We start from the raw sequence: 23,762 nt of genomic DNA on the forward strand, positions 1-23,762 counted from the left end.
CTTGGCAGAGTCAAATGTATTACTGGGTATTTGAATTTTGTAAAGTCAGAAATAAAAGAAAAAAGTTAAAGACTGACACCTTAAACCTTTTCCATATCGGCATGTGTGGAAATTAAAGAGTTTTGGAATCCAACTTATTAGATCATCAGTTTGAAATCTGAACTTACAAGGCACTCCATCAAGATCATCATCAAGACTCTTTATAGGGACCCCATCAAGATCATCAATGGGAGTAGCGTCAATAGGAATTCCATCCACATCTTCTAGAGGTGCACCATCAAGCTCTTCCTCAATGGGGGCACCATCAAGGTCATCTGGTACATCCTACAGAAACATACATACTGTTGTAACATTTTCCTTTGCTTACTAGTCATATTGCTACAAGATTAATTTGCAATCCAGTAAAAACCAACCAGCTGGATACCCACATTCCCAGGCACAATGTGAGGACATAACTAGGATATAACTTATCCTCCTGATAAAGAAGCAGTCTTTCTTTCATTATTTATGAAATATCTACCAAGTGTTTACTGAAGCCAGGTACCATGTAAGGCACTGAGCATACAATGATGAGCAAAAATGAGTTTGTCCCCTTGGTCCCTCCTGTAATAGGGCTTACTAGAATTTTTTTTGGGGGGGGGAAGCAGGAAATCATATAATCACAATATACAAAGAACTGCAACTATGATGACCGTACAACAAAGAGGTATATCATACTATTCACATGTATGATAAGTAGGTTTCACCTACAGAGGTCTGTAAGTTTATTTTTTAGAGGGGGGGGATGGGCAGAGGAAGAGGGAGAGAGATAATCCCAAGCGGGCTCACAGTTCAGATCATGACCTGAACAGCAATCAAGAATCGGACGCTTAACTGACTGAGCCACCACCTACCCCTCTACCAAACACTTTTTTTTTTAAGATTTTATTTATTTATTTGAGAGAGAGACAGACAGCAAGAGAGGGAACACAAGCAGGGGGAGTAGGAGAGGGAGAAGCAGGCCTCCCGCTGAGCAGGGAGCCCAATGCGGGGCTCGATCCCAGGACCCTGGGATCATGACCTGAGCCAAAGGCAGACGCTTAACGACTGAGCCACCCAGGTGCCCCTCTACCAAACATTTAAAGAAGAGTTAATACCTATTCATTCGTCTCAAACTATTTCAAAAAACAGAAAAGGAAGGAAAACTTTCAAATTCATTCTATAAGACCAACATTATTCTGATACCAAAATCAAAGACACTAAAAAAAAAGAGAGAGAGAGAACTATAGCCAATATCCTTGAACACAGATGCAAAAATCCTCAATAAAATATTAGCAAACCAAATCCAACAATATATTAAAACAATCTTTCACCACAATCAAGTGGGACTTATTCCTAGGATGTCAGGGTGGTTCAATATTTGTCAGTCAATGTGATACATCACATTGAAAAGAGGAAGGACAAAAACCATATGATTATCTCAGTAGGGGCAGAAAATGCATCTGACAAAATATAATATTCATTCATAATAAAAATTCTCAGCAAAGTGGGTTTAGAGGGAACATACCTTAATAAAGGCCATATTAAGACAAGGATGTCCACTCTCAACACTTTTATTCAACATAGCACTGGAAGTCCTAGCCACAGCAATGAAATAAGAAAAAAAAAAAAATAAAAGGCATCCAAATTGGCAGAGAGAAATAAAACTGTCATTATTTGCAGATGACACCATTGTATACATAGAAAACCCTAAGATTCCACCAAAAAAACTATTAGAACATATGAATGAAGCGAAGTTGCAGGATATAAAATTAATATACAGAAAATCTGTGGCATTTCTATACACTAATAACAAAGTAATCAAAAGAGAAATTAAGAAAACAATCCCATTTACAACGGCACCAAAGAGAACAAAATACCTTGGATTAAATTTAACCAAGGAGGTGAAAGACATATTCTGAAATCTATAAAACACTGATGAAAAAAACTGAAGATGACAAAAACCAATTAAAAGATATTCCATGCTCATGGATTGAAAGAATATTGTTAAAATTTCCATACTATCCAAAGCAATCTACAGATTCAATGCAATCTCTATCAAAATACCAATAGCATTTTTCACAGAACTAGAATAATCCTAAAATTTGTATGGAACCACAAAGACCTCAAATGGCTAAAGCAATATAAGAACAGGGTAGAGGTATCACAATCCCAGATTTCAAAATATACAAAGCTATAGTAATCAAAATAAGATGGTACTAGGGTGCGTGGGTGGCTCAGTCGGTTAAGCGTCTGACTCTTGGTTTTGGTTCGGGTTGCGATCTGGGGGTCGTGGGATTGAGCCTGGCATCAGGCTCCATGCTCAGCAGGGAGTCTGCTTGTCCCTCTCCCTCTACTCCTCCCACTGCTCCTGCTCTCTGCTCTCTAAAATAAGTAAATAAAATCTTTAAAAAAAAAGCAAGATGACACTGGCACAAAAATAGACACATAGATCAATAGAACAGGATAAGTACCCAGAAATAAACGCACACCTATTTGGTCAATTAATCTATCACAAAAGAGACAAGAACATATAATGAAGAAAAGACAGTCTCTTCAATAAATAATGCTGAGAAAACTGAACAGCTACATGCAACAAAACTGAACCACTTTCTTACACCATACACAAAGTCAACCCAAAATGGATTAAACACCTAAATATAAGACCTGAAACCATAAAACTGCATAAAACACAGGCAGTAATCTCTTGAGCACTATCCTTACCAACAATTTATGGATATGTCTCCCCAGGCAAGGGAAACAAAAGTGAAAATCAACTACTGGGACTATACCAAAATAAAAAGCTTTTGCACAGAAAAGGAAACCATCAACAAAACAAAGAGCCAAGCTACCAAAGGGAGATGGTGTTTGCAATAAGGGGTTAATATCAAAATATATAAAGAACTTACACAACTCAACACCAAAATAAAACAAATAATCCGATAAACAAATGGGCAAAGAACCTGAACACACATTTTTTTCAAAAGACGACACAGAGATTGCCAACAGACACATGAAAGGAGGCTCAAAATCAGAGTATCAGGGAAATGCAAATCAAAACCACAAGGAGATATATCACCTCACACCAGTCAGAACGGCTAGTATCAAAAGATAAGAAATAACAAGTGTTGGCAAGAATGTGGAGAAAAGGGAACCAACGTGTACTGTTTGTGGTGAGAATATAAATTGGTGCAACTACTGTGGAAAACAGTATGGAGATTCCTCAAAAAAATTAAAAACAGAAATACCATATGACCCAGTAATTCCACTGGTGGATATTTACCCAAAGAAAACAAAAACACTAATTCGAAAAAATATATGCACCCCTATTTTTATTTCAGCATTATTTACAATAGCCAAGATATGAAGACAACCCAAGTGTCTACTGACAGATGAATGGATAAGATGTGAGGTAAACACACACAAATATTAGTCATCAAAAAGGATGGATTCTTGCCATTTATGTCAACAGAGATAGACCTAGAGAGTATTATGCTAGGTGAAATATATCAGAGAAAGACAATACGATTTCATTTATATATGGAATCTAAAAAACCAAACTGAACAGACCAAAAAAAAAAAAAAAAAAAACGAAACAAAAAAAAAAAACCAGACTTAAACACAGAGAACTGGTGGTTGCCAGAAGGGAGCAAAATAGGTGAAGGGGACTAAGATGTACAAACATCCAGTTATAACGTAAGTAAGTCACAGAGATAAAAAATACAGCATGAAGAACATAGTCAATACTGTAATAACATTGTATGGTAACTACACTTATCATGATGAGCATAAAATAATGTATAGAACTGCTGAATCACCATGCTGTACACCTGAAACTAATATAACAAGGTTTGTCAAATATATTTCAAAAATTAAAAAAAAAAAAAAATGCAGGGATTGGGGGAAAGAAACCCAGTCACCCAGTTTTCACATAAGGCCACAAAACAGAGAAGTCCTGTTACACACCATTTCATCTTCCGGGCTCCAGCAATTCCAGCAACAAAAACCCACAAGTTAGTGTTAAACAGCAGGTATTTTTCACAAAGAAATGTTACTCACATCCGTAACATATCACACCCCTACAGCATCCCCAGAAATAAATTCTAAAATAATCACCCAAAGACACTGAGTGCCTACCTCTGTTTCCTTTTCTTCAATAATATTTACAAGTCCTAAGAAAATATTTTGTAGTTTGATCAAAAATGGTTCTGGATAAATTGCCCAATCCTCCCATGCTCTGAAGCAGGTCATTACCCGTTGCTAAATAAACAGGAAAAAGACAACAAATTATTATTTAGGGCAATACGTCTCAAACTTCATCTCATGAGAATGGCCATCACAATTTGCTGAATTTTCCTTTAAACCAACATCCTTGACAGAAAATAACTATCATTATATTTTTAAAAAATCAATGTCACCTTCTAACTAAAATGGGACAAATTAGAAATAAATATAATGAAAAACAAACAGTAACTGTTTTGCTCTTCACCACCTAAGATCAATGTCCCATAGCACTAGTGGTACACATGAGGCCACATTCTGGGAATAATAGCTTAGAAATTTATGAAAATTGGTATTAAGGTAGTTTTGAACCAAATTCGTTTATGGTCCAATGAAGTACTTTTCTGATTCTAATACTTTTTCTCTGTCCCATTCCTAAACTTTCTATAAAAGTTTGAATTTTGGTCAAAATTTAAGGTCAAAAAATTTTTAAATGGAGTTTTTTAACTTCCCAGGCTAAAAATTTCTTTAATAGAAGTCTTCCTCCCATGAAAGTAGTATCTATTTATTCCATTACATGCAAGGTATTTTGTTTGGCTTTTCTTAACACTGGTCCACAGCTAAGAGGTTATAAAAAGTAACTGAATATATCTTCTAAACATGAATAACTAAAATTACGATCCTACTCCAGCCAAATTATATATATTATTATGAAACAAGTGATGTTCTGAATGTTTTTTGTGAAAAAACAAATAGAACATTCAAATAAAACACTTCGAACTAAAACAAATACCCAACAAAATAACACTACATAACGTATTTCAAACTTTCAGGCATTTTTGATACTGAAGATAAAATGGCAGTAAATGTTAAAGCAATACTTTCTGAAAGATGCATGTTATGTCTTATAATCGTCCTATGTTTTCTAGCCCTCCAATGTGCTTGCCAGCCCCTACCTCCCGTTTCACATTAGGGAAAAAATAAAACAATAAACATACCTTAAAGTTTTCAGACTGTAAATGGCCTTGAATTGTACGATAGGTAGCATTGAGGTCTGAAAATATCTGACATAACTTTGTTTCAAAACTGAAATTCAAATAATACATATTTACAATAGAATTTATTTTAAAACCCCTATCTACTTCAGCATGCTAGCCAATGAAAACCTCTCTTGAACTTTAAAAAAAAAAAAAACATAAATAAATTAATCAAGTAATTCTTTAAAAATCAAGAACTACGTATCTAAACTCTTAAAACTATAACTGAACGCCTTATTCTGAGTTATCCTCCTGCAAAGAATTAGTTCTCTTGATTAACAAGAAACTTTACATTTAGGATACTTTATGCTACCTAAACTAACCTCTTTGTTTTATAATAGGAAAAGTGACTTATCCAAGGTAAAAAAAAAAAAAAAAAAAAAAAAAACCCTAATAACAGAGCTAAGATTAGGACCCACATCTCCAAATTTCATTTCAGAGTCAGCTCCTAAAGTTTCCCTGATTCATAAAATAAACACCAAAAACGAACTCTAAAGAAGAATTACATATTAATTAGAATAGAGCAACATAATTTCCTACTGCCTAGGAAAACAACCCAGTGAACTACACCAATACAATGATGATCAAAAGAGAACATAGATTCTATAAACAGTTAATGTTCTGTCTTTGGTCTCTTCCTCTATGCTTGCCATTAGTTCTATTGTTTCAGTTTATTTACTACACAAGTGGCTAAATATGCAATAAAAATAAAGTTATTTTTTTAACTCTTAGTTGTTCTAGTATAATTTACCAAGAAACTGATAAGAAAACTTTCTAAACATTTAGCTTAAAGTGATGAACGCAACCCAATTTTTTAGAAAATTCTATGAACTACGAAGAAATACAAATTATTTATTACTGACATTAATACTGATTGTATTAACAAAACAATCCTCTCTTCTGAATTCCTTACCCTTAATGTTTTATTTCAGGAATATCAGCTTACACCATTATACTTACAATTTTCTATAATATGAAGCATTGGCAACTTTGGCTGAAGAGTTATACAAAACATCAGAAACCAAATATAATCTGGCAATCTAGAATACCAAAAGATAACATAAAAGAGATTAAAAATAAAAACCAGCAGCAAATAATGTATCTAGAAAAAATTCCATATTGAAATGTTTTGTAATCAGTGGCATACAGCTAATGTTTGGCTACAATAATAACAGCTAATTAGAAGAGTTATAAGAAATTCAACATTACCAAAGCCACTACTTTGGCAGGGATAAAATATGTAACTCATTTACATTTCAACCTGTTGATAACCTGTGTGTTGATTAACATAACAAGTTTCCCAAGACAGGAGGAAAATAAGCCTGCATGGGAAAGATCTCTTCAGTCAAGTTCTTCCAAATGAAAAAAACACCAATGTTCCATAAAGAGAAATCATTCCCATACCTTTTTGGGGAGGGGTGTCTTTAAGATGGACAATGACTCAGTAATGCAATCCACTATTTCTTCAGCAGCTTCAGCATTATTAAGACAGAAAACCATTGCATCTCCAATATCATTTTTCCTTGGAGTTAACCCCCGCAGGATTTCTTCTAATTTGTCCCTCTGTCTGAACACAAAAGTTTTTAACTTATAAATATTTATAGATATAAATTTCAAATGCCATTACAGTTTCTGCTCACAAACTAATTTCTTTAAAACCTATTCGGATAAAATTCTGAAGACTAAATTGTGTTAAGTCTGATTTAAGTCCCCCAAATATATTACATTTCTTTGAAGAGCTTACATGGGAGAAGAATATTTTCTCATGAATAAAGGATTCCAGTGATTTTTAGTTTACAAATAAAGTAAATTTTAAATTATGGGCATTTTTTTAAGTGTCTGAGAATGTCCCCAGTACTATTATCCCATTACAGTGAAAAATAAAAAGACTTCATGTTTTTCTCTTTTGAAGAAGTCAGTTACTTTAGCACTTCTGCATCAGATTAGAAACAGGCTAAAGCAGGTGGTGGCAAACTTTGCGAAGAATCAGAGAGTAAGTATTTTAGGCTTTGCAGGTCATACAGTCTCTCTCATAGTTACCTGACTTCACTGCTATTAACACCAAAGCAGCCATAGACAACATATAAAAGGGGAGGGGAAGCATGATTGTGTTCCAATAAAACTTTGTTTACAAGAACAGGTGGCAGCCAGATTTAGCCTTCAGGCTGAGTTTGCAGACGTGGGCAAAAGTAATGATGAAAATACATCTGCAGAAGCAAATATGCTTCAAATATATATAGCTCTCCATTAGCAAATGCTCTCACAAACAATCCATCAATGCAACTAGTATAAAGATTTAGACTACACAGTGGAGTACGTGATCCTATATGCCATAATCTTTTAGCCAATTTTTCCCCATAAGGTATACAGAACTTACTCTTAATATTTAACAGTTATATTTGTTTCTGCTTCTTAAACCAGACTAACTTCACTGTACCCATACTGACTGAGCACTAATAAATACGTTTTCATGGTTGCCACACATTGCAACTCTTGTGGAAAGACTCTGCATAATCAACCATCTGACTTCACAAAGCTCTACAGTAATTTTTTCCTCTTTAATGTTGCATTCAGAGAGGCTAGAATTCCAAGGGTCCCAAGGTAATTTCTGTAAGAGTCACAAGTATTCCACTGCTGGAGATTCATTGCTTAAGAGATTATCACTACTTATCAGTAGGAAGAGATAGAGGTCAATAGGACATATACTTATACTTGCCAAGATGTTTAAAATTACAAAACACAAAATGAGAAATGTATTTTAAACATTCACAAGTAAAAGAAAAAACATTTTCTTTTAGGTTAACATCTTAGTAAGATCATTAATTAAAGCAATTATTAAAGCAACTTTTCTGAATATGTTAACAGGAAAAGAAAAAATTCTTACTCTTCCTTAAGTGCTCCCTTTTTACTAGGCTCCTCTACAAAAGCTTCTGTTTCTTGCTCTTCTGACATCCCATGCAGGTATGGATTTAATGGTGGTGGTCTCCAAAAAGATCCATTTTTGAACATACGAAAATCTTCTGTCCGCCACTTAGTCGGAGAATCTCCCTAATAAATGTCCAGAATGTTATTAGGTGAAATACCTCAGAGTCGAAATTAACAAAGTAATTGATTCCACTTGCCTGCAGAATAGAATAAAGCTTCCACCTATAGTAAACATGGGCTGGTGTCTGGTTTTCAAATAAGAACCTAAAACAAAACGAACAAACAAAAAAATAAATATATTCTTTAACAAAGGAGTGTCTTCAAGTAAATTTAAACAAATGAGAAATACTATTTGCCTATCTCATTTGAAATAAACCAAAAGCAAAGATCCCTGAAGAAAAATCCTCACCCACTGCCTTCTGCCATCTATCCCCTTCCTCAGCCTAGCCCCCACACTGCCTTTGTGACTGACACTGGTACTCAGAAGGTATGTATGCATCTTACTGAGTCTTACAATCAATTTTATTGAATGCTTATATGTCAGATATTATATCTGGCAGTGGATTTTCCAAAGATAGAAATTTCAAAAGCAGTGGTTTTTAAGTGACTTAGAAGTGTTAAATGAATGTCTTAGATATCATATCTGTTCAGAAGATAAGCAATTTTCTATAGCACTCTATTATTCTACTATGAAGGACCCTTTCACTGAAAACCATAAAAAAAAAGAGTAGTATTTTCCTCCTAGAGACTGCTAAAAACAATGTTACTTAACTTAAATCAAAATCAGATAGAAAACTGACCCAAGATCCTCGTCTAATTACTAAAACTGCCTTCTCATCCCATTGCAAAAATAACCCCATACTTACAGAACTTTATTCTAGTAAATATTTTTAGCTCCAAAAAATAAGTAAAAAGTATTTCTTAAATGCACACCTGAGGATAAAAAAAAGTATGTACACGCAATGGACTGTTACTCAGCTTTAAAAGGTAAGGAAATTCTTACACATGCTTCAACATGGACGAACCCTGAAGACATTATGCTAAATGAAATAAGCGAGTCTCAAAGTACTGAATGAATCCACTTATATGAGGTAACTACAGTAAACAAATTCAAAGAGACAGAAAGTAGATGGTGGCTACCAGAGGCTGGAGGGCCCAGGGAATGGGGAGTTATTGTTCAAGGGGTACAATTTCAGTTATGGGAGATAAGAAAATTTCTGGAGATAGACAATGGTGGTGGTTTGCACAAAAATGTGAATGCACTTGATGCCACTCAGCTGTACATGTTAAAATGGCAAAAACAGTACATTTTCTATTATATGTATATTTTACCACAGTAAAAAAAAATGCACACCTGAACATAGGATTGTTGATTTCTCTGTTCATAATCATAGCTTCAAACATTGGCCCTTCACGTACAACAAACTCTATCATTCGATGTATCAGGGCGAGCAAATTCCTACAACAACAACACAGTTAAAGAAAATGGATTCAGACCTACCACTATATAAAACTATACTTGACCTAAGTTACTATAATTGTGCAGAAAAAGATAATTCTGCTGACTAATACAAAATTTTATACCAAAAAAATAACCTGGAGCATATGTTAATGCCTTGTGCATTAAGAGGGAGTGGAACAATGGGGATAGGGGAGTGGGAGGGGAAGGAGAGATGAAGGGAGGGTGGGAAACCACAACACAGCTTCATAGCAATAAAGATTTTTTTCTAAATGCCACTTAATTTTATTTTCCAAATGCAAAACATTAAATTATGAATCACAACTAATTGGAAAGCTGCAAATATATAAAATGAGTAAACTTAGAGCTTACATGTTATCATATCCATCTAAAAACTTAACACACTATCTCAGTTTTAAAAGAAAATATTCCTAAACCAAGCACTTTTGTGGTGGTATTGAAATGTTATATACATGACTATAATTTATAAAAAATGCAAAACTATTTAACAAGTTTAAGGCCTGATTTAATAAAAAATCCATCCAACTCTTGTGTTTTTCTGGTACACATATAGCAGATGGAGTTTTTATTGAATCTGACCTTTAATGAGGCAACATCCCTTTGGATCACACGTCAAACTGGTTCACACAACTCATGACATGTATAAGTCTGCCTGCGTATTATGACTCAATGAAGCAATTATATTGCCAAAGCCTTAAATGGAGTCCTCTTTCCAAAATATTCCAAAATAAGGGACATGGTGAGATGCCTCTCCCATTTTTCCTAAGAATTACTTTCCAATATTTAAGCCAAGAAGAACCTTGTAACTTTTTTAGTACAATCATTTTATTGGCTGGGCTCATAGAAAACCTTTATTTTTAAAATCTAGGTCCTAAAACTCATGTGATTTAAACACTATTTTAGACATTAATTACAGCATCAAGTAAAAATGACTCAGCTTATTATAAGCTGCTTTTGATTTCTCACTTCACCAGTCCCCCAGCATACAGAGTAGGCAAATAGTAATTGGGAAAAGCAAAAGGATATTGGCTCTTGGTACAAGGCACACACTAAATTACACCTTTAGCATTCCCAGCTCAAATTAAGTTCATGTAATTGCTAGAATATAAATAAATAAATAGTTATAGAATAAGACAGATTTTTTTGGCTCTATAATGCCCTGGCTTCAGAGTACATAAACAATAAATTTATCTCATGGTCACTGTAATTATTTTCTCCCATTTCAAACAAACCTACTTATTAAATGGACACTAAAATCTCTATATGGTGAAAAAAAATTTTTTTGACCTCCTCCAGGTCAAAAAAATTATATGAAAGTTTAAATCTTTAATAAAGGGGAAACTATATATTTAAAACTATTAATTCACCTCAAATTGTTAAAACAAAAAACCAAAAGCATCACTTAATTTTATATCTAAAAATTATTTTTCTTTCACAGAACTATTAACTATTCTGCAAATATGCAGTTTTTGTTATCCAAATGACAATGTATTCTCAGCATCCATATAGTTAATGATATTATTTGGAGGGAAGGGAGATAATGTAAAGTTATGATTCAGTTCCAAAACTCCCACTGGTATGTGTCAAATTAAAGTGAAGGGAAATTTTATGTAAATATCATAAGATATAAAATCAATTACTGGGGGGACAAATACTATACATCCAGAAACTTGTATGAATTAAGTCAAATCCAACTTGACTTGAATATTATAAATGAAAAGTGGTTTAGCAAGTTTAAAACAAAGGATTTATTGTAATGGTGAGTTAAGACTTTTCAACAAAATATATACTCAAAATTTAGTTTAGAAATAAGCTGAGCCACATGTAGAGTTACTACTGGAATATGCTTTTTGAATGCTACAAAAATACTTTCCTGTGAATACTTTATCAGTGGAAAAATAACCCACTATAGTTTTAAACAGGCTTGTAAACTGATAAAATGTATTTTTAGAAAATTTAAAGTTTAAAGTTTTAAAATATTTCATGTGATTATTTAAAATCAAAATCTGACAATTAGTTGTTGCTAAGCTGAATTCAAGATTATTAAAGAATTGTAATCACACTTTTTCCTTAAAGATGGTGTATTTAACATTTTTAAAAGGCTGACTTTTCTATCAGAATGAAACAGTGTAGTACAAAAAGATGATATATTTTAAAGTGCATTATTTTATTTTAAAATGGCAATTATCTTACTCTGGGCAACAATAACAAAAAAAAAAACCAAAAAATTGTCTCTCAGTTATAATAAAACCACATTTATTGGAGTCGATCGTACCAATGTCTGGTCAAAAACTGTATACTTTCCCAATCCATCCCATGATGTTTTCCTGGTCCCCCGCTGCCGCAGACAGTTCAGCTGGTGTTGCTCACCAAGGCCAATGTCAAAGAGAATTTGGTATTCTTTTGTGTTCATTTATTATTCAACCAGTGTTGTGTTCCTGTGTTTGGGAAAAGGCTTAGCTTGACTGAGCAAGAGCATACCTAGAGCATGAATTCTTCTGCTTTATCATTATGTTGAAAAAGAAAAAAAAGGAAGAAAGAAAAATAAAAGAATTCCAAATACCTTTGTCACCATGAAAAAAAATTTCTAGTATGTTGAGTGTTCATGAAAATAACAGGAATTCCTAATCAATTAGAAAAAACAAAGCTATGCCCTTCAGTAAGAAGAACTCAAACTAAGGTTGCATGTTAAACACAGATCATTCAGGAACCAAAAGAAAAAACAGATTGGGTCAAATTGTAACATTATATACAATTTAAAATACATTTAAAACACCTATTTTCCCATCACAATAGTCTAATATTATTAAACTAACAACTCCAGATTAAATCTATCAAATACATTCTAACTACTAAAACTATAAAATGCCCTACTTTGGTAACAATAAAAACAAAAAGATAATGACATAAAATTGCAAAGTATATTAAAGTTAGTCACATATCCCCCCCAAAAAGTACTGGGAAGGAACCATTGCTCAGTCAAGATATTACCTTTTCCTCAACACCATTTTTTTTTAATTCAGAAGGGGATATTGTCTATATTTAGATCAGTAATAATAAAGAAAAACATGTACCTTTCTGTTGGGATAACCACTTTGACTATGGCTTGCGACAGAGTCTGTATATGAAGTCACATCAGATAATAAACATAGAATATGTGAGTATTGTTAACAAGTAACAAGCAAAAATATACATAATGCATTGAAAACACTACACATCTAATCACAAGTTTTGCAGGCAATCACTGCATTTGAAGTAATTATACACTAAGCAATTACATAAATGCAAATGGATGTGTTCAGTGAACAATAAATGTTCACCAAATGCAAAGAATCAGAACATTCCTGCCAGAATGCACATCAATGCACTGAAATAGGTACTACACTGAGAATTATCAGATAAAGATTTTAATTTGTGAAATAATTAACTGTTTGCCTCTGACCATACAGTTTGCTACTTTGTTCCCAAGCCTTTAAAACCAGCCCTGTCATTTTAAGTGTAATTATTTCATAATAGAACCAACAAATTCTTAAAACTTGAAATTAAGTTGGTTTTATGTTTAATAAAAAGAAAATACTCACCCTTTGCCTTTACTAGAGTAGTTAACTGCTTTTTTAAAAACCACATATGCTCTCAAATACTCTAATACCTCAGATCTTGAAAACTAAGTTAGCTAGCAGCCATCCAAACAGTTTAACTATTTAGGTCTTTCTAATTGAAAAGTCACTTAACCAAATACAAAGTAACACTTTCTCAGAACAAAGTAAATTAGATACTGCACTTAAGCAAACCTGGATACAACAGTGGACAAAGAGAAAAAAAACTTAAGTGGTCAAAAAAGGAATGGTAGCCACAAATAAAAATATGACCTAGTATTTCAATACAGGGTTTCCATGGGCTAAGGCAGGGAACACATCTACTTATTTAAGAGTTGTCAAACAGAATTACACACACATTTTCTATAAAATTATTGAAAAGAAATACTACCACAGATTTAGTATTTACAAATTAGATGCGGCCCTATGTACATTTTTTAAATTACCTTCTCAAAATCCTCCTTGTTTTTAGGTGGCGGTAACATTGGAGCATTAGGGTTTTTTAACCTCTCTCTAGGCTGCGCATTAAAAGGCAGTCCTGATGGAGGTGGGGGAAGCGTATGTTCCATCATAGAAGGCGGAATGTATATTGGATGTGGAGGAATAGGCACAGCTTTACCCCAACCTAACTTCATTTCAAAAGACATAATCATCTTTCCTGCAAAACAGAAAAGAAAGGTCACCCTGGTAATTCTCAAAACAAAACATCTCTGTTAATTTGAATTAATTTCCATATTTAACCTTTCCATTTGTGGTCCATTTTTTCCCTAGAGTTTTTATACTTTTCAGAACCAGAAAAAAAGTCTGAATTCTGTAGCAGACAGTAAAAAACTTTACCATTTAAATTTTTTAAAGCTCTTTCAGCATCTCTTCTATTCATAAAGGCCACAAAGCCACAATTTCTCTCTCTTGCTCTTTCTTCATCAGTTCTAGGCCACATAATTTTCACACTGGCTAATGGTCCAAATCTTCCAAATTCTTGACAAAGCATTTCTTCATTCATCTATTAAAAGGCATAAAAATGTATAAATAGATAAATAAATAAATATAAAAAGCATAAGAGTTTTTTCGGCATGCAGAAAAAAGGAGGGAAGAAGTCGGTGAGAGAGAGCAAATTTTTACAAAATGAACAGTAAGTCATATTAATGCTACAAGTTTCCATTCAAGTACTAGGACCCTAAATAGGTACAATCTTGCCCTCAAGGGACATTCACAAATCTTTTCATACCAGAAACACAAGTAAGTGGTCAGGGTGAAGAGGCTGGGTGGCTAAAGAAAAGCACATCTCTATCTCCCCTGCTGCTCCTTTTGAGATCCTGCATCTAAAATAAGCTGTTCTTTGGCAGTGGTTTGTTTAGACATTTAGCAACATTTTTCAGTCAGCTCTGATTATCACATTTAAGGCAAGGAGAAAGTACATGTTGGTGATGAAAGAAAAGAAAACATCTAATCACTTTTTCTTTTTCCAGCACCCAATGTAATTAAGAAGAGAGAAAAAGAGAAAATGGTAAATACACAATGAGGTCCAAAACATAATTTTGGGCGCCTGGGTAGCTCAGTCGGTTGGGCGTCTGCCTTCGGCTCAGGTCATGATCCCAGAGTCCTGGGATGGGGTCCCATGTCATGCTGTACATGTCAGCGGGGAGCCTGCTTCTCCCTCTCCCTCTGCCCCTCCCCCACTGCTTGTGCACTATCTCTCTCACAAATAAAATCTTTAAAAAAAAACATAATTTTTTTAAAAAGCATATTACGTATAACTACCACTATATTCCTCATAACACAAGTAACACTGAAGTGAGGGAAAGAATTCACAAATTACTAACTTGCTATCATGAAGAGAAAATCGAAAAAGGATGTCCATTAAGGAAGTAAGCTATGCACAAGAGGGCAGTCTCAAAAGAACACTGTCCACCACTGGTCAAATCCTGATTTGATAAATAAAATCAGTACACAGTAAGATATTTCAAATTCAGATAGCCAAATTACAGAAAGGAGATAAGTCCTTAAGAATTGTAGCAACACAATTCAGCCCATACCAGTAAGGCTCAATTTTATAAGATAATTTTAGAGACTTCAATAGTCTCTAGGTTCCTTCAAATTTGCTTACTTCAGATTCTTGACTTTATTTTTTGTTGACAAAGCAATTTTCTTCCATAATTATAAAGAATATGAGCCAACATTCATCTAACTTTTCTAATATTACCTGTGGATTAATGTTTCCAAGATATAAATTAGTAGTGCTTGGATCGCCTACATCATGTGAGCCAGGTGCATAATCATCAAGAACTAGGATAAAGAGGGGAAAAAAAATTATAACCTGCATAATACAAAGTTTGAAAAATTTCTATTAATTAAAAAAAGCAAAAAACTGTATTACCACCAGATGATCTATTTCTTCTTGAAGGCGCATCCACTTGAAAAGGGGAAAAAGAAAACAGTTCTTAGTTTTTAGAAGAGTTAATCACAATACAAACATTAAAATAAATGCCACTTACTAGAACGACGCTGACCATCAGAATCTGACTGAGGAGGCTCAAATCGGCTTAACCTGCCTTTTGTTTTATGTCTCTCATCCCGCTCTTCCTGAATTCTGTTGAAAATATTTATAATCACTAATAATGAGGCAAAAGTTGTTCATTCACATTTATTAAGAATACAATTTATCCAAGTACTATGTTCATATAACTTGAAATATTTGTGAGTAATTAAATGCCAGTACTAACACCCAAGATGAGAGTCCCTCAGCTATAACAGTCATAAGCAAATTTCTGACATGTCATGCAAGCATTAGAATAGAAAGCTCACTTCTAAGGTGAGGAGGAAATTCAACATTAAAACCAATGAATTTGTCCTTTCTTGGTTAAGTCTGCTCACTCCTCACCCCATCTCAGTGACTACATTGTTTCCACTGCAAACAGGACTCCGGACATTAGATAAATCAATTGAATTGCATCCATATTATGCTACCAACCTAGATACTGGATGAAATGCTAAATCATCTTCAAACATACCCTAAAAAAAAAAAAATTACTATCATACTTAAAACAACCTCATCATAGGTAAGGCAGTTAGTGATAACCAAGACACTACATTCTTCATACCTGCATCTGTACGTATCAGCTCAATATACTATGGACAGCCATTCTCCACACTATAAAACTTACTGTTTCAATTCTTCTTTGAAGAGTTCCAAATTGCTTTTTTTCTTTTCTTTCTCCCCTTTCTTCAGTGGCTATGAAGGATATGACAAGTTATACTTCAAACAAAACACGGTAAAACAAAACTAATGGTTCAATAATCAGATCATTTTAAATAATTTTTATTTTAGTGCCAATTATATTCTAATTATTTAAATTAAAAAGAATGCTTCTGTTCTCATTACACTTCCTTCCTGTTCTCTGGAATTAAGAATTTAACAATTTGTGGGCGTCTGGGTGGCTCAGTCGTTAAGCATCTGCCTTCGGTTCAGGTCATGATCCCAGGGTCCTGGGATGGAGTCCCGCACCCGGCTCCCTGCTCAGCAGGAAGCCTGCTTCTCCCTCCCTCACTCCCCCTGCTTGTGTTCCCTCTCTCCCTGTGTCTCTCTGTCAAATAAATAAAATCTTTAAAAAAAAAAAAGAATTTAACAATTTGATTATTAAAGCAATTAAAGAAAATGACAAGCAGTAGTCTTAAAGTAAAGGAACCACAAACTTTATCTTTCAAAAGCCTGTGATACTTAGGCCTGAATACTGCTGAGAGGGCAACAGGGAGCAAAACTAATGAACATAAAGTAACTGAACTGCCAAGTAACTGCCATGAGCAACTACCAAAAGTACGCACTTCTTCAAAACAGTCACCTTAGGAGGATCATGAATGATTGAAATAATCAGTAACATCTTTGGAACTCCTCTTTTAAAACTGCTTTTGAAAGCCCTCTCTTAAAAGTGCCAAAATAATTCAATGGGGAAAAATAAAAAGTCTGTTTTCACAAATAGTGCGAGAACAACTGAATATCCACATGCAAGAAAAAGTGAAGTTGGACCTCTTTACACCACACACAAAAATTAACTCAAATGACTCACATACCTAAATTTAACCACTAAAACTATAAAACTCTAAGAGAAAAACATAGGAATAAATCTTCATGATTTTGAATGAGGCAATGGCTTCTTAGATATGACATCAAAAGCACAAGTGACCTAAGAAAAAGCTGATAAACTCTACTTCATCACCATTAAAAACTTTTGTGTTTCAAAGGGCACTATCAATAAAGGACAAAGACAACTCAGAATGGGAGAAAACATGTGCAAATCACACAACTGATAAGAGACTTGACTCCAGGAAGTGTAAAATACTCTTACAACTTAACAATAAAAAGACAACAAATAGACCAATTAAAAAATGGGCCAAGGATCTGAAAGACATTTCTCCACAGAAGACTACAAATGGATGATAAACACATAAAAAAGATGCTCCACATCGTTAGGGAAGTGCAAATCAAAACCACAATTAGGTACAACTTCACACCCACTAAGATGACTACAATTTTAAAAAACAGACAATTTTAGGGGCATCTGGGTAGATCAGTCGGTTAAGCGGCCGCCTTCGGCTCAGGTGATGATCTCAGGGTCTGGGGATTGAACCCCAAATCAGGCTCCCTGCTCAGCAGACAGCCTGCTTCTTCCTCTCCCTCTGCCTGCCACTCTGCCTACTTGTGCTCTCTCCTTCTCTCTGTCAAATAAATAAATAAATAAATCTTACAAAAAAAATTTTTTTAACAAGTGTTGGTAAAGATGTGTTAAAATTAGAACCCTCAGGGCGCCTGGGTGGCTCAGTCGTTAAGCGTCTGCCTTCAGCTCAGGTCATGATCCCAGGGTCCTGGGATCCAGCCCTGCATCGGGCTCCCCGCTCCGCGGGAAGCCTGCTTCTCCCTCTCCCACTCCCCCTGTGTTCCCTCTCTCGCTGTGTCTCTGTCAAATAAATAAATAAAATCTTAAAAAAAAAAAAAACAAATTAGAACCCTCATATGATGCTGATGGGACTGTAAAATGGTACAGCTAATTTAGAAAAGAGTTTTGGCAGTTTCTCAAAAGGTTAAACAAATAGTTGCCATATGACCCAGCAATTCTACTTCTAGGTATATATGAGAGAACTGAATGCGTAAGTCCACAAAAAAAGCCTATGCAGGGGCGCCTGGGTGGCTCAGTCGTTAAGTGTCTGCCTTCAGCTCAGGTCATGATCCCAGGGTCCCGGGATCGAGTCCCACATCGGGCTCCCTGCTCAGTGGGAAGCCTGCTTCTCCCTCTCCCACTCCCCCTGCTTGTGTTCCCTCTCTCACTGTGTCTCTATCTGTCAAATAAATAAATAAAATCTTTAAAAAAAAAAAAAAGCCTATGCACAAATGTGTAGCAACATTACTCATAATGGCTAAAAAGTGGAGACAACCCAAATATCAACAGATGGATAAACAGTATGTGCTATACTCATAAAACAGAATATTATTCAACTATAAAACAGAATGAAGTATTAGTATGCGCTGGAATACAGATGAACCTTGAAATATTATGCTAAGTAAAGAAGCCAGAAACAAAAGGCTACATGTTGTATGATTCCATCTGCATGAAATGTCCTAAACAGGCAAATCCAAACAGACAAAAAGTAGGTTAGTGGTTGCCAGGGGTAGGGGATGACTAAAAATAGGTGTAAGGTTTCTTTTTGGGGTAATAAAAATGTTCTGAAATTAGAGATTAGTGATTGTTGCGTAACTGTGAATACATTTTAAAAACTAATTGTGTACTTTAAAAGTAAATTTTATGGTATGTGAATTACATCTCAATAAAACTGCTTTTTTCCATTGCATTGCTTTCAGAGCTATTTTAAAAGTCACACAAGAAAAGTCAGTCTCACCGTTCAGTGTAATCATACCTCTTCACCAAGTGTGGCTCCAAATGACATGACCCACATCTATCTTCCAACCCCCATGAAAAATCCCATCAAAAAATAAAAAATTTTCTAACACTGAGAACATTTAAAAGAAAGTACCACTAGTTGACAGTTAATTCCAAATTAATTCCATATATGTTCTAGGCAAAAGATACATTACTGGAATACATATAGTCTTCCAAGGTAACTGCCACTACACATGCTGATATTATTTAAATACCTCAGTTCAGAATTGCTTAAAAAGACAATCCCATTATTTTATATTTATACCTAAAATATAGTCAACTTTTTACTTGTAGTATAGTATGAATATAACATCACCAAAGGTTCATTGCTCAAAGAACATAAAAAAACAGTCTACATGTCCTACTCTAATTTATTATAAATTAAACACCAAAACTCAACATCTACTCCCAAAATAATTAAAAACAAGAAACCAAAGTCCTGCTTACAGTGGAAGTAGTGAAATATCATTGGCAGTATCATCTCTGAACATAAAAAGTCACTTATTTGGGTATGACTTACAGGTTTTTTGGTTTCTATCACAAGAAGAGATGGTGGTCTTTCATTGGATGACTGATTTGGAGGATTTTTCTGATCTGCAAATCTTGAAGACGGCTTATAAATTTTACCTCTTTTTTCATCTGTTTCATGTTCTTCTGAAATTTAAAATAGTAAGTTTCAAAACTAATTTTCAAAACTAATTTCCTATTATTTGATTTTTTATTTGAAAATAAACATAAATTAGTAAAATGCTTTTAGCACTAAGATATATCACTACTGACAAAATATGAAGTTAAATTCATATTACCTTACTCTCCAAAATACTAGTCATTTTATAGTAAAACTATGAAACTTTTTGCAAAGTGTTTGGCTCCAATTTATCATTAATCCACATCTGGCCATTTATTCTGCTAATTAACAACTAATACCAACACTAGAGGGTGCTGGTAGAAAGGAAATGTGAAATTCAAAGCCACCAAACATCTTTCATAATTACCTACAATTATTCTACCAAGACTTCTGGGGTTTGCTCAAGGACTGTAATATTCACACTAACCTTTAGCTGCATTAACAACACCTCCACGCACAAATGTCTTCACTTTATTACCATCACTTCCTTCAAAAGCGGCAAGAAATTCCTCATAAATCTCAGCAGCTGCCTTTTCATCTTCCTAAATACACATGAAAATAATACTACTTCATATGAAAAATATTATTGTACATAGGGCGAAACTCATTAAGGAACAATGGAAACAAAACCTTTCTCTTCGCTAGGAAAAGCAGGTTAGGCAGTCCTAACAGGTAATATCTAATCTTTGGTAGATATTAGATACTAATTAACACTGAAACTAAGACTTTGATCCTCTACTGGCAATTTATGGAACTAGAAAAGGATCCACTAAGTAAATTTAGAGACATTAGAGTCAAAATGTATTATTCTATTACTGTTTTTGATGTTTCCAAAGCATGATTTAATTCAGTGATTATAAAGATTTCCTTCACAAACCACAGACATGAGTATTAGAAGATGAAGCAGCAATAACTCCACAGCTGGCATTAGAAAAAAAGCTCCAAAGAATCTTGACAATTTCAATTATAACTCTTCACAATGTCCCCAAAACATGTATGCATAGAAGGCCAATGGAACAGAACAGAAAATAGAGAAATAAATCCAGCAACACTTGGAAATTTAGTATTCAATAAAAGCATCTCTAATCAGTGGAGAATAGATCAACTTTTCAATGAATGATGCCGGGATAACTATTTGAAAAAAAGACAAAAGTGAACCAATTCTTCACATCATATACCAGGAGAAACTGCAAATGAATCATATTTAATTTTTTTTAAATGAAACAATTTAAGGAACGTCTGGGTGGCTCAATTGGTTAAGTGTCTGTCAGCCTTCAGCTCAGGTCATGACCGCAGAGTCCTGAGATCAAACCCCACATCAGGCTCTCTGCTCAGCGGGAAGCCTGCTTCTCCCTCTCCCACTCCCCCTGCTTGTGTTCCCTCTCTCACTGTCTCTCTCTCTGTCAAATAAATACTTTTTAAAAGAAAAAGAAAAAACATGAGGAAATTCCTTTATAAGCTGAGAGTAAGAAAAACACTGAAAACTAGAAATCATAAGGAAAGACTGATAAATCTGATTACATAACAATAAACAGTTTCTGCATGGAAAAAACACCAGAAGCAAAATAAAAAGACAATCGAAGACTGGGAAAAAACACTGCACCTTGTGTCATAGACAGTGTTAATATACTTAATACGTGAAGTTTCTAAAAAATAGAGATACACTACTAACTTCTAGAAAGATTGGTTTAGATATAAGCAGACAGCTCATAGAAACAAACTCAAAAGCTTTTGTGTAACCTTTTACACAAAATGTAAAGGCAAAAAAGTAAGCTTTTCAACCTTACTTACAAGAGAAATGCAAATTTAAAACTACACTGAGATACCATTTTTCACTGAGCAGATTGGCAATACTTCAAAAACATTCTCTGCTGGCAAGGCTATAGGGAAACAACCTCTCATACATTACTGAGATGTGAAATGTCCCTGCCCTTATAGACAGCAATTTGACAATATCCAAGAGAGCTACATTTATGCATTTACCATTCAACCCAGTAATCTCACTTACAGGAATATATCCCAAAGATAAACTAGCAAAAAAACCATATGCATAACACTATCCATTAACAGCACCATTTCAATGGCAAAAGACCAAAACAAAAATGCCCTCAACAGAATTTTACTGAATAACTACTGTATGTCTACACAGCTATTTAAAAAAACAAGGAATAACAGGCGCCTGGGTGGCTCAGTCATTAAACATCTGCCTTCAGCTCAGGTCATGATCCCAGGGTCCTGGGATCGAGCCCCACATCGGGCTCCCTGCTCCATGGGAAGCCTGCTTCTCCCTCTCCCACTCCCCCTGCTTGTGTTCCCTCTCTCGCTGTGTCTCTCTGTCAAATAAATAAATAAAATCTTTAAAAAAAAACAAGGACTATTTCATTATACCTGCAGTAATCTCTGAGCTATAATGTTAAGTGTAAAAAGCAAGATGGAGAAAAGTACACTGTATATAGCATATTATTGATCACTTAAGAGAGAGGAATACAATATATACTTATACACACTTGTTTATACAAGATGAAGAGACCAGAAAATAACCAAATCTTACATAGAAGAAGCAGTGGCGGGAACAGGGATACAAACCTCTAAATGTACCTTGTGTTACAGATGTGACTTGGTAGTGGGAGCTGAAAATATCCCGGTCAAGAATCTTTGAAAAGCATTTCCCTACTGCCCATACACTTATTTAGACACACTTCCAAGGATAACTCAAAATACAATTTAAATATTACCTTTTTCTTTAATTCTTCTTGCTCCTTCTTACTTAAAGTTCGCTTAGCTGTACTCATTTTTCCAATACTGAATGCTTTAAGTTTGTTTTCTAGAAGAGGCTATGAAAAGAAAAAGCATACCTTTACATACACATTCTTAATACTATCTAACTCAATTGGTACAGCTCAACTGATAACCAAGTCTTCAGATTAGATGACTTTTAAAAAGAAATTTCACCATAAAGCAGAAAAGCTGAGGCTACTTTTAAGCATCAAGTGCCTACCGTGGGCTTGATTCTGATTTAAGTATTCCTTAAGGAATGTCTTCATTTGCTAATTCAAGGTCAGTAACATAAAAAAGCCATTTTCTTTAAAAAAAAAAGTGAAAAAGCAGAGAGAGATGCCAAGGCTTAGAACTCATTCAATCGACTTGCTGGCAGCAAGAATAAAAGCACTTGAGAAAAAGTACAGATGGTTCTGAGCAAAAGAAGCAGTGAGGGAAAACATTCAAACAGGGAGAAGGCAGCATATATTTCCAAAGTTCAGTGGCAGGAATCTAAATACCATCTATAACCTCCATTTCAGGTACTACAAATCACATCACTTCCTTCTATAATTCAGTAAATAAACTCATTCTTCAACAATAATACTGATGTTTAGGAACATAATAATAGTATTTCAGGTTACAGCAGAAGTAAAATCATCTACAGATCTTTAGTTGTTCAGTTATTCATGTAAATGTTAGATTTTGATTCATAAACTTAAAAGAGAGTAATGTCTATTAAATACAACCTAAACTATTAATCTGTAATTGAAATCCGAAGGTTTCGCTCTTGCCTACCAAAATGAGAAGTTAACCAATTACAAATTAGACTTTATCAATCCCCTCGTTATAAATAGGCTTGCCCCTGAGAAGCAGAATAAAAGAGTAATACCGCTCAAATTATTTTAAAGTTACATTAAAATCACCTTGAAAAAATAAAAGTTTATAACCCAAAAGTCAAAATGAGGTTTCAGGAATAGATTCAAAGTAAATTTTTTTCCCAAAGTAGAAAGAAAAATGGTCATCATCCAGCATCTTTGGTTTTAATTTTAAAAGTTTAAACAAATGGTAAAATTACATATAAATTCAATGAAAAACATAATTTTACAAAACAAAATCAGAAGGGCTCAAATTTTATTTATATCCTAAGAGCTAAACTTACACACCAGA

At 34.3% G+C, this 23,762-nt stretch overlaps 1 protein-coding gene across 3 annotated transcripts in view; it reads right to left on the bottom strand.

Moving 5' to 3' along the window:
- Window positions 1-23,762, bottom strand: part of U2SURP (U2 snRNP associated SURP domain containing) — a 51,731-nt gene that overhangs the window by 16,176 nt on the left and 11,793 nt on the right. Inside the window, exons 4-21 of one of the 3 annotated variants that reach the window (XM_028099131.2) lie at window positions 22,571-22,669; window positions 20,263-20,377; window positions 19,728-19,861; window positions 16,442-16,509; window positions 15,773-15,867; window positions 15,658-15,690; window positions 15,481-15,563; window positions 14,115-14,280; window positions 13,724-13,935; window positions 12,756-12,799; window positions 9,556-9,660; window positions 8,399-8,465; window positions 8,161-8,324; window positions 6,681-6,843; window positions 6,237-6,316; window positions 5,238-5,325; window positions 4,156-4,278; window positions 168-324 (exon numbers count right to left, since the gene is read on the bottom strand). In XM_028099131.2, the coding sequence (XP_027954932.2) occupies window positions 168-324; window positions 4,156-4,278; window positions 5,238-5,325; window positions 6,237-6,316; window positions 6,681-6,843; window positions 8,161-8,324; window positions 8,399-8,465; window positions 9,556-9,660; window positions 12,756-12,799; window positions 13,724-13,935; window positions 14,115-14,280; window positions 15,481-15,563; window positions 15,658-15,690; window positions 15,773-15,867; window positions 16,442-16,509; window positions 19,728-19,861; window positions 20,263-20,377; window positions 22,571-22,669 (1,996 nt within the window). Of the gene's footprint in view, window positions 1-167; window positions 325-4,155; window positions 4,279-5,237; window positions 5,326-6,236; window positions 6,317-6,680; window positions 6,844-8,160; window positions 8,325-8,398; window positions 8,466-9,555; window positions 9,661-12,755; window positions 12,800-13,723; window positions 13,936-14,114; window positions 14,281-15,480; window positions 15,564-15,654; window positions 15,691-15,772; window positions 15,868-16,441; window positions 16,510-19,727; window positions 19,862-20,262; window positions 20,378-22,570; window positions 22,670-23,762 lie in introns of those variants that run through there. The other 2 variants (XM_028099130.2, XM_088025892.1) reach the window with 2 other exon arrangements.

This window comes from Eumetopias jubatus, unplaced genomic scaffold (assembly GCF_037043125.1).
Source record: "Eumetopias jubatus isolate StellerSeaLion01/CBP00866 unplaced genomic scaffold, mEumJub1_p1.0 scaffold_1, whole genome shotgun sequence".
Taxonomy (NCBI): Eukaryota; Metazoa; Chordata; class Mammalia; order Carnivora; family Otariidae; genus Eumetopias; species Eumetopias jubatus.